Source organism: Prunus dulcis, chromosome 7 (assembly GCF_902201215.1).
Source record: "Prunus dulcis chromosome 7, ALMONDv2, whole genome shotgun sequence".
Taxonomy (NCBI): domain Eukaryota; kingdom Viridiplantae; phylum Streptophyta; class Magnoliopsida; order Rosales; family Rosaceae; genus Prunus; species Prunus dulcis.
The window spans coordinates 585,440-597,387 of NC_047656.1; the positions used below are offsets into that span (position 1 = coordinate 585,440).

The 11,948-nt window shown below is 38.1% G+C and overlaps 1 protein-coding gene across 3 annotated transcripts; it reads left to right on the plus strand.

Annotated features, from left to right (window-relative positions):
* The first annotated feature begins 1,727 nt into the window (after positions 1–1,727).
* Positions 1,728–7,083, plus strand: LOC117635710 (adenylyl-sulfate kinase 3). Of its 3 annotated transcripts, XM_034370066.1 has the most exons (7): positions 1,728–2,016; positions 3,024–3,161; positions 4,885–5,034; positions 5,625–5,743; positions 5,843–5,927; positions 6,476–6,522; positions 6,647–7,083. In XM_034370066.1, exons 2-7 carry the CDS (start codon positions 3,038–3,040, stop codon positions 6,746–6,748), a joined length of 627 nt encoding a protein of 208 aa, XP_034225957.1. In that variant the 5' UTR covers positions 1,728–2,016; positions 3,024–3,037; the 3' UTR covers positions 6,749–7,083. The 3 variants fall into 3 exon arrangements, with proteins under 3 accessions (XP_034225957.1, XP_034225958.1, XP_034225959.1); XM_034370067.1 differs by lacking the exon at positions 1,728–2,016 and having other exon boundaries at positions 3,055–3,161; positions 4,560–5,034; XM_034370068.1 differs by lacking the exons at positions 1,728–2,016; positions 3,024–3,161 and adding an exon at positions 3,214–4,428 and having other exon boundaries at positions 4,560–5,034.
* Positions 7,084–11,948: the final 4,865 nt, after the last annotated feature.

Genomic DNA, 11,948 nt, shown 5'->3' on the forward strand with positions numbered 1-11,948 from the left:
CAATGGTCCAGAAAATTAGGAAATTCCTTTAGAGAGTGGTGGCTAATGTTATCCGTGTGAAGGCCAATCTTCGAATCATAGACAAATCCTAAGTGCCCCGCCCACTTGTCATTTTTGTTCTGTCTGTGGGTGGAATGCATTTGGTTCTAGTCCCCTTTGAATTACAAGCCTCCGGCCCATAGCTTTACCACATTTGATTTCTGGCTATTTGATATCTGATCTCTACTGTCTAGGAATAGTTCTGGCATTGATATATTGTGCTTTGTTGTTATTATCTGCTGGGAGATTTGGAAGGAGAGATGCAGTGCTATCTTCCGAGATAACATTCCTAGGACTACTTTGGTGCTGCAAGGAAGCATAGGGGTGTTCATGAGATAGGGGTGGGAGTTGTGGCTTGTGATGACATAGGGGTGTTCATGAGAGGGGAAACACTCACTATGTCAATATCTTCGCCACAGGAGGCTGAAGTGGAGGCGATTCTTGTTGGGGTGAAGATGGCCAGAGCCATGGGAGATAGATGGATTATTATTGAAAGCGATACTAAGTGTGTTCTTGAGCGTGTTTCTAAGAAGCAGCTTAACGGTATATGGAGGAATATCCAATTCTTAGGGAAATATGGAAGTATGTTTCTTTCTTCGAGACAATTTGATGGAGTTGGATTGTTAGGAAAGCAAATGAAGCAGCCCATTATGCTGCAGCTTTGGCCTTTGCGAGGGTGCAACATTAGACCTCCTCCCTCTTTGTTTGGTGTTCTATTAAGGGATGGCTTACCTGCACCACCAGTTTGATATTGTATTTTGGCTTACATTATTTGTCTTGGAAAGTTTTTCTTCTTCTCTAAAGTTATCACCGTTTAGATGATATAATGGACACTAGTGGTTTTCATGCCCTTGGCTTTTCAATAAAGTCGTTTATTGACCATAAAAAGATTAATATCTGCCTTCTCCCTTACAAGAATGAAAGGAAAAATATGTGCTATTAAGGTGTAAATGTTGAACAAATTATATATATAATTTTAATTTTGATATTTAACAAAATGATTGTATAAGTTTATGAAGTTATTGCACTAAAGAATTGCTTATTGGAAAGGCAAAGGCCAATACAAATATAATTCAATATGCCTAATGTTTCAATGACCTTAACCTGATTATGGATGTTTGTTTTGTGTGAGGCTATAATAAGAGGCTATAATGAAGACATCCTTAATAGTCATCTAATTAATGAAAATGTTATTATTAGATGACCCAAACCCCTTAGTTTAAATCGTTCTTTTTCAAGAATAATATGCCAATTTATTATTAGACTTATATAAATAATTAGTTAAGACAGTGTTCCGACCCAATATTATTACTATATTTATATTTATTATTCTTATTTTTTAAGACGCAATCTCGAATCTCTTCTCTTTTTTTTGCCTTTTTTTTTGAGAGAGACATTCTCCAATGTTAAAAATTGTAAATTAGCTCTTCTCATTACAAAAATAATTTTAAAAAACGTAATGAGACGGAAATTTCATAGAAAAATCTACGTCACCATCTTGACAAAACAACATCGCCTAAGTGGACGACTGACTCACCCAATTGTCCAGTGATCCAACGCCACGATAATACCACGTCAGTGAAGGCAAGGCACTTTCATCCGACGACTATTCGTGGGAGCATTGACTGACTACTACAAATGCCAAACGGTCGCATCGCACGTGGTAACAGGAAATTAGTGAGGGAGTGAGTGATTTCTACGTCGTAGCAAATTTAGCTATGGAAGAGGAGGATGCGTCCAGATTCATTCCGAGCCCCAAAAAGAACCAAAAAGGCAAAAACCAAACAAGATGCCTTGAAAACAGGGACATGGGTGGCCATTTCCATTTCCATGCCCTTCTTCTTCTCCTCGCTTCTTCTATTTTTGGCTTTGCCCTCCTCTCTCTTCTCTAGTATAACACTTCCAGCTTTTGGTTTGGCCCTCCCAAGCCTCGGCCATCTTGTTCTTCTCTCGGGCAAATAAGCAAACACTCGTCAGGTATTGTGCATCTCTTTCAATATATCTTTATCTGCTTCTTCGTTTAATAGATGGGTCTTGCTGAATTTATAGTTGTAATATGGTTGTAATGTAGGTTCTGTCTGTTAAGGTCTTATGATCGTGATCTTTTGTTGTTATTGTTGTTGTTTTTTGCTGTTCAATATGGATTTTGGTTAATGGTACATTGGTTTTTTCACAGACAATCAGTTGCTCTTGAAATATTTGATTGTTTGGTCATTTTCTTGTTCAAATGAAATTTTTGAAAATTTGCATATTGGGGGGCCCTGGAGTGAGGAGTTTGGATTACATTGTGATATCTATCACTGTTAGCGGTAACTCCCAAGTCTAACAAGCAAAAAGTAGTAATAAAGGTTGATCATCATCACTATAGAGCAATCAAAACGCTTTTATGAATTTATATAGGAGACTCGGAGGAAAGTCTTTGTCCTACTGTAAGATTTCAGACTTCATTTGGCTTCGGTTTTTGCCTGAGTTTCAGGATATATCTCTTTCTTTGTTGTTGCAGCTTGGAGGACCGCATTTGAATAGGCTCCATCATGGTTTTGTATTTACGTTGGTTGGGTTTTTTTAATAGGAAATTATGTCTTTTCTGTCGAATGTAGTGGACTACTCGTCAACAACTTTGTATTCTTACAAGGCTATTAGTAACTTTTGTTTAAAATAAAATTTACCATGAAGCAAGCAAGAACCCAACAATCAACTATGACTTTTGTTTAAAATAAAATTTACCATGAAGCAAGCAAGAACCCAACAATCAACTATGACACAATTGGTGTTCCTTGCATCAACTTTGTTTTGCAATTAGCTGAACTTATCACCATTACTTCATCCAAAATCTAGAAGAACCTTTATTTTTTTAAAACGTTAAATTGTAACTTAAACAAGTGTTTGTTAGTAAGATTTTGTTTTTTGCTCATTGTAAATATTGAATGTGTTGAGTACATTTCTGGTTTCCCTTCAATGATTTTATTGTTTTAATGAAACAGAAAAATATTATCTGATGTCTACTCTGAACACTTCAACAAATATATTTTGGCAAGAATGTCCTGTTGGGAAGGTTGAAAGGCAGAAACTACTCAACCAAAAGGGATGTGTTGTATGGATTACGGGTCTCAGTGGATCAGGTTCTTTTTTAACTGACTTGCATATCTTTTTTTTTTTTTTTTTCCTTTTATGGAACCAAATACAGCTGCACATGAGAATAAATCTTTCTTTTCATTAGCTTACGTTTCTTTCTACATGATCTTTTTATTTTGTGGTTTTTTGTTGTCATTAATGATTTTCGTCAGACATTTGTACAACAACACTGTTAAGGGACTGGATTTTGTTTTTGGCCTGTCATGGCAATTTGCTAATATGATATCTGTACCATTATTTGGTATGATTGTAAAGTTCTCAGCGTGGTTAATTGCAAGTGTGTGGACTTAACATGTGTTTAGATCATATTTAAACCTCCCTCCTTAGCTCCTATGGTGGAAAGGATTAACACCTCTTGATGTCCTAAATCTATTTGTCATTGGATATTTATAATTTCCATTGGTTAGTCACTGGTACTAGACTACGGTGATAAGATGGAATTGCTTACATCGTATTGCAATAGCGTGAATGGATTGATAAATCTTCCCAGTTTTATCATGTCTCTAGAAGGACCTTTAGAATTTAAATGTGAGGCATTATTCCTTAACGAGGCAACTCTGTGGCTCTGAAAGTCAGAGTATCCCTTTTAGAGTAGCGTGAATGGTCAGAAAAACAATATTCTGCTAATGTTCTTCATCGTTTGGGAGCATGTGTTCGTGCTCTTTAATAAATAAGGTTCTGATAGTTAGAGTATTCTTTTTGTTGAAAGTAAGGTGTGGAGTGCATAAGGTACCAGAGAAAACATACTGTTGGTTATTTTTGGATTGATCAATCCATAAGCAGTGTGTGTAGTGGGCATTGCTTATTGTAGTGCATATGAAGTGGAAAGTGGTGATTTAGGTGTAGTTCAAAATCTGGACAAATTGGAACTATGTAGCTAGTAGACCAATATGCTTTATGGTAATTGAACATCGAACTGCAAGTATATAGAATGAGCATATCTATAATCATGTTGCTGAAGGAATGACCAGCCAGTGAAGATCATCAGACTGAATAAGAAATTTAATATGCCTTCTCGAGAAGGTGGAGGTAATGAGAGAAAGTTGTTAGAGATGGTTCGGCAATGTACAATGGAGGCAAATGACTGAACGTCCAAATCCACAAAAAGAAGCGCAGTTTTGTAGCTTAAGGAGCTGCAAAAGGAGGACTAATGGAATGTTGTCAAGGCAGGGAGAAGTTCTGATGGCTTTTTGATCTGTAGTGAGTATATGGGCCAAAAAGAGTTGCATGCTTCAATTGGATGTGAACCCCCAAGTAGGTCACTGGTCCAGCCATTGGTTGATATCTGCATTTCTAACTTTCATTATATTCAGAAATGTTTTTAATTATTAAAATTCTAATGCCCAGTTTAATAATGTTTTTGTTTATCATTTTCTGCCCAAAAGAAGAAAATCAAAGAGAGGGGAGAGAGATGAAAGAAGAGGGAGTCATGAATGTATGGCAGAGTAAGGGAAAGGAAGAGAGGAGAGATCCGAACTCATTTCAAACTTTACGATCACGCCAATTATGTCTTGGACACTTCCTAGAGAAAGATTGGAAGAAGCCTCAGAACACACCAGCCTTTCACATCACACCAAGGCTTCTGGACTAAATCTAAGTCAACTAACACTTCACACACAAGAGGAAAATCACAAGAACTTTAATTTCTTTCATTTTCACTCCAGTCTATGCATTTACTAAATGCCTTCTTCAACTCTTTTCTGGAATCAGGGAAAAGTACACTGGCATGCTCACTAAGTAGAGAACTGCACTCCAAGGGAAAGCTGTCATACATCCTTGATGGAGACAACCTTCGGCATGGTCTGAACAAGGATCTTGGTTTCAAAGCAGAAGACAGGGCTGAAAATATACGCAGAGTTGGTATGTTTTTCTTGACAACAAAGAATTCTGATAAGGGAACGTAAATTAAATTAATCTTGGATAACACATAAGACATGTAAGCTGATATTGAATATAGCCCACACTGAGCATGTTTATTTAATTTAATTTAATGTAGTTTTGGTATGGCCAAACCTATTCTGGCATGCTTAACTTTTTGAATCAGGATTTCAGTGCCCGTGTTGTGCATGCACAATTGGGTGTGTGTAGGATGCATGAGGGCACTAAGTGTGTGCATCATTAAAGGCAGGTTTATAGCTCATCCAAATGATGGACGTGTGATCTTCCTGTTTAATTGTTATCATTTATATTGTTTCGTTCCCAATAAAAGAATTGCTGTCATTTACATTTAGTGCTAAATAGTTGTTGATGAACCCCCAAATTTGAACAAGCATAGCTAGGATTGGAATTTTAAATCTTTTAATTATTTCTTAAAGATTATTCGATGCTACAATGACTGTATTCTGGATTTTCAGTTATTAAAGTTAAATATAGTGTGTCAGATTTGAATATGGCATCTATTTTATCTCTTTTAATAACGACGCAAGTAAGCTATTAAGTTTTTCATGTAGGGGAGGTAGCAAAACTGTTCTCGGATGCTGGATTGATCTGTATTGCTAGTCTGATATCTCCTTATAGGAAAGATCGTGATGCTTGCCGTGCAATGTTACCAGATGCAAGTTTTATTGAGGCAAGACTCCTTCATATGGCTCTTATTCTTATAATCTGGTATAACAGGTCCACCTATTTTAAACCATGAAGATTTATTTTATTTTATCCATGTCAACAGGTTTTCATGAACATGCCCCTAGAACTATGTGAGTCAAGAGATGCAAAAGGCCTTTACAAGCTTGCACGTGCTGGAAAGATTAAAGGTGTGCTTTTGAATTGTCCATGGACTGTTCTATGTCCCATTTTTAAAAGGAAATAAATATAAATAAAAACAAATATAGAAGCCCGATATTAATATGGTTTGTATCAAAAGACGACAGTATATGTTATCGCATGGAAATCACTAAGTTCAAAATTCATATAGAAGAAATACCATTTTATTTGGTTCCTTACAAGGAGGGCAACTCATTTATTAGTTTCCTGTACTACGCATATGTGAGTGCAAAGGTAACATTATAATACTCAAATGGGTGGTCCGGGAAGGTTAGAGTGAGTTCTGGCTTCTGATACTTATATTACTGTGCTTTGTTTTTCTTTGGCCCTCCAAATGTCCAACACAGAGCATGGAATATCATTTTCTTTTACTCCCTAACCTGTTTGATGCCAGAACTGTATTACATTCATCAATCTTCATTAGTTAAATGAGCATTAGTGCACGTACATGCAGACAAATCTTTCTGATTAACACCTTCGTCTTATGTCTTTGGTTTCTTTCAGCCAATTTTCAAGTAATTATTTTTTCTGATGGCAGGTTTTACCGGAATAGATGATCCATATGAACGACCATTGAACTGTGAGGTATGTATTTGGTGGAGTATAAAAACTAATGGTCATGTCAGCATGGATCTGCTACTTGACATTGTTTAATTCTGAGACGTTACTTATGCCAATCGAACTGAAAAGTTTACCTTTATTTTGTCAGATAGAAATAGAACAGAAAGACGGAGTTTGCCCCAAGCCTGCTGCCTTGGCAGGCCAAGTAGTGTCCTACTTAGAGGAGAAAGGATTTCTTCAAGTTGAGTGATTTACCTTTCTTCACTTAGCCCTGGATCTCTGTCAATCCGATTAGTTGGATCAACCCTGCTCTAAGACCACCTGGCAATCGTTTGGTGGGTTAGTAGGTAGTAATTGCGAGTACATATTTTTGGTTAATATCTTTTGTTTACAGGTATAATAGGGTGAGAAATTGGGAGTTCCACTGTTTCGAATTAGCAGAACATTATGTGGCTAGTTCTTATAATTTGTTCTTCTTTAAAGAGAAAATTGTTCAGTTTCAAATCATTAAAAAGGAGCAAGTAGTTCCTGCTGTGGTTTAGATACTTTTCATAATCCCAGTGTGAGCCTGGTTAACCTTCAAAACAAGGCTACTCTTTTACTAAATCAAAACCGAAGGTTGTAACTTGTAAGCAGTGGAATGAATGAGAAGTGACTCAAATTGGTGAAAATTGGAGATTTGACTACAATTGGTAACGGCTGTAGACCACAATGGTTTCATCACTTGAAAAAGAATTGTAACCAAAATTACCTTGAAGCAAATGAGACAGTAGCAAACCACTCAAATTTTGTTTCGATTAATTCAAAAACCTTTGTAGCAGGACTTGGAAAAGGCACGTTAATTTGATGTTATGAAATAATGTTTGGAAGAAGAAAAAATTACAGCAGGGGGACCTGAAGTGGGAACAACTTTACTGAAAAATCAAAAGGAATTTAAAAACTGAAAGAAGATGCACAACTGGTTTGTATCACTAGTGGTCTATGAACTTTTTAAAACTCCTCGTTTTATTCTTTAAACTCTCAAATCAATTAATGTTGTCTTTAATTTTTTTGTCTACACATCAATTTTGTTCACGTTATCGCATTCCGACAAAATTTTCAATAAAACCGGCCATGTGTCTTTAGTAACCAATTTTAAGGACATTGTCATCTCAATATAGCTCATTTTAGTCTTAAAGCTCATGTTTTTACTCAGTTAGACCATATTCTCTCGAACTACGTTTTGCATTTGGGGTCCGTCAAAGAGAGCATATAGCATTGTTGAGCAAAATACTTGAGTATTACTTTCTGCCAAGGTGAATAGGTTGTATATTGAAGAAAATATCCCTTTAAAGATTTTGGTGGAATGCAATCTGGACCAAAAGACTAATTACCACATTGATTGAATTGAAAGCGTAAGGACTCAAATGAGAACTTGAGAAAAATTCAGGGATTATTCGTGGCAAAAACCTTAATAAAAACTGCCCAATCAAATCCTTTTCTTTTGAGAACAAAGTTTCACGCCCAAAATAACATATATTTTTTTCAGAGCCATAGAATTGGCCCATAGTCAATTTTGTTCCAAACACCAGCCAAAGGTGCTATTTGCACCGACACATCAGAAACGCTCCACATGAAGGGAAAAAAAGAAAGTAAAAATGATACAAACCAGGGAAAATAAAAAGAAACAAACTAATTTGCGTTTATGAAAATTATTTTAATTTAATGAAAAGCATTAATTTTGTTAGTATTTTTATCAACCAATATATTTTTATTTATTTATTAGAAATACAATGCTACAAAAACTATATATACGTTTTAGTTTTGGTGGTGAATATCAAAAGCGTGAAACAAACAAGAGAGAGAGAGAGAGAGAGAGAGAGAGAGAGAGAGAGAGAGAGAGGAGCGGCTGCCTGAGATGGTGTTGAACAGCAATGTGGTGGTGAGAGTAGCAAATATATCAGCAAATATATGCCAATACATAGCCTGCAACCCTGAAAGATTGAGTAGCCACCAAGTGCTGCACCTCCTCTTCTGCTTCCCTTTCCACCAGCTACGACGTCGTTTGGTCGCCTTCATATGCCTCCCTTATCTTTCCTCCTCATCCTCTTCCGAAGACGATGATGACGATGAAGATTCTTCCCATGATTCTTCCGACGATCTCTCTGCCTACGCCAGCAATTCACACTCCGATTGATTGAATGGATCTCCATCTTTGTATTTTCTTTTTCTTTTTTTTGGGTGAAATTCTCTGTTCTTTTTTCTTCTTGTTAGTTTATGAATTTACCCAGATGGCCGAAAAACGAAAAAACAAACATTAGATTTAGATTGGGATTAGGAAAACCCATGTGTTATTATCGATTAAATCAGTGGTTATTAGTATGGTTTTATTATCAGTGTTTCTTGTTTTTTTTTTTAATTACTTTTATTTTGCCAATTCGATTGGTACATTCTTGATCCTTTCCGTTAAATTTCATCAAATTGGAGTGAATTAGGTGCAAATTCGTTTTTCCCTTCAAATTAACTCAAACTTGACGGTATGATTATGGACTACTGGAAAATCCGATTTTTACGTGATAGATATATTAAACTGGTATTATATGAACAAAATTAATTAATCATCTAATATGAAAGATAAAATAGTAAATTTTGTTGTAAATCAATATAATTATTATAGATACCCCTCATATACTTTTACCCGCAATTTCTGCCATTATAAATCCTTAAGTCAATTAATTATCTTAATTAAATTCTATTTAATTAGGGGAATTATAATTGATTTAAGATATGAATATCTCCATAAGGATGAAATTTCCACCGAATCTCCTTGATTAATTTTAATCTCCTTTTTTTGGGTAAGAATAATCCTAATTAAATAAGAATTATTCTTCAAACCCTAACTGATAAGGAGCACTATTAATATATGGTTACATCACACATTCTAAATCCTAAATCCCTATTTGAAACTCTCTCTCTCTCTCTCTCTCTCTCTCTCTCTCTCTCTCTCTCTCTCTCTCATGGCTCCGGTCACCCGGTTTTCTCGTACCACAGAGAAAACTCCAACCACTTTAGCTTTTGTCGTATCTTTTTCAAGGTCTAATCGAACTAACTTAGGCATCGGAACGCCTTTGGCCAACTCCTCCCCGTGTGTGGTCTATTTACTCCAACTTTTTTTCACAGAGATCGAGGGAGAAGAAAGAGAAGAAAGTTCGAAGGTCAAAGAATCTACATGCGAATATTCCCCCGTGCAGAATTTTGCTCAAACATTTTGGTGCTTTCATTGAGAGCATGAGTTATACTCAATGCGTGCTCTTGAATCAAAAGAATATATTTCCTCATATTCATCACTCAACCAAAGCCTTCCAAACAACCATGGTTGGACGCATGCATACTCGAAGCAAGGCCGCCACGACGACACAATCTGCGATGAGCCAAAGCCATACGTCTCGCAGTCCCTCGACCAAGATCATGGCTCCACCTCACGGCCCCGTGGCTGCCACATCCTTGTGGCTACTTGGTCTTGCGGGGGAATCTGAGGCTCATCACCACGACGAAGCTGCGGTTCACGGTGCAGCCACCACTTGCGGCTATCTTGGCGCGGCCGCCTATTATGGCATGATCTTGGAACAACTCCATTTGTTCCTTCATTTACTGCCGCGCTTCACGATTGCTACCTACACCTCCAACGAAACCCTAGTCCTCGTGTAATTAGGCTCCGCACAAGTCTCTCTTCCGTATCCAAGCATTCAAGTATACCTCAGGCTTATAGTAAACCAGCTCGCTCAAAGAGTAGATGACCAAAACAACTTGGTTGAACAGCTCCTCAGACAGATCAATTTGGTCCAAGACCTTGGCCTTGGATCCCATGGTGAAGAGAGAATGATGGAAGAGTGCGCAGGCAGGCAGTTCAAGAGGTCCCAGGCAGGTCGAGCAGGAGGCAAAGAGAAGGATTAAAGCGTACTTCTTAGCACGCTAGTATGTCACATGCATCTGCGAGCCCTGCTCAAAGTAGATCGAGTCTCCGATCGAGATTAGGTCCAAATACCAATGTGCACGAGAGGTTGGGCCCACGATCTGATGTTCATGCCCACTTGGGCCTGCATGGAAGCATTCATGCGAGATTAAGCTCCCGATGAGATCAACCGCTCAATTATCCTTATGAAATGCGGGAAGAAAAACGCTCACCTGCTCGCTTCGAAAAAGCCATCTCACTGCGACAAGCCACATAGGATCCCTCACAAGCGCAATCTACCAATATGTCATGCAGGCAAGATAGCCACAGAGATATGCTCCATAGAGACAACAAGGAGGTAGACAAGCAACGCCCCATCATGGGAGGCACTACATGAATCACAAGCCATACGGGCAGAGGATGTCGAGAGCTCGTGAATGGCCGACTTCGAGACTTGAAGATTGGAGGAGATTTCGAAGATGCTCTGTGCAAGGTGGTGGACAAAGTGAACTCCTCACCATTCACCGCTGAGATCGAGCAGGCGGCTCCACCAAAGTGATTCTCAACTTCTTCTTTCACGCATTTTAAAGGGAATTCCAATCCCAAGAGCCATTTGATGCACCTCAAAAGTGTCATGAACTTATGAGCAGTAGCTCATGATTGGTTCCATACCCTGCCATCTAGGTTGATCAGTTGCTTCAAGGAACTAGCTTTTGTCTTCACAAAGGAGTACACTTGCTACCGGACGATCAAGAAACAACCCGATCACCTGTTCAACCTACGCAAGAAGCCTGATGAGTCCTTTCAAGACTACATCAAAAGATTCAAGGCAGAGAAAACCAACATTGTGGGATGCGATGATCGAATCACATCATTTGCTTTCAAGAAGAGCTTACAAGCTAAGCACGACCTGACTATCGCCCCCAGCCAGACTCTGGCAGATGTTTTCGTGACACGGAACGCTACGTACTCTGGGATGACAATTGAATTGCCACGAAGAAGTTTGCTATGCAAGCCAAACAACTACCCAATGAGGTAGGTTAGAAAAGTGATAAGCCTAGTAGTAGGAACTATAGAGGAAAGCGTAAGGCACCATCCTAAGGTGGTGCACCAACAAATGAAGGCTATACAAAGTTCACTATTTTGATACATAAAATCTTGGTCCAAGTGAAAGACAAGCCATGGCTGAGGAGGTCACTACTTTCGAAGAGAGATCCTGACAAGAGAAGTACCAACAAGTACTGCGCCTTCCATGGGACACATGGGCATGACACAAACAACTGCCGATGTGAAGCAGCCCACCTAATGAGCCCTATCGGACGCAATGTTGGCACAAGCACTAGCACAAGGTTGGCCACAATAGCTGGTTGGCAACGCCACATGGCGCGCAAGAGTGAGGTTGTCATTGGAAACCAACGGCTACATTTGAAGCTGCTTTTGTTTTTGTTTTTTCAAACCTAACTACTACTTTTGATGGTTATTAGTTTATTAATTTTGATTTCTACTTAAAAAAAAAAAA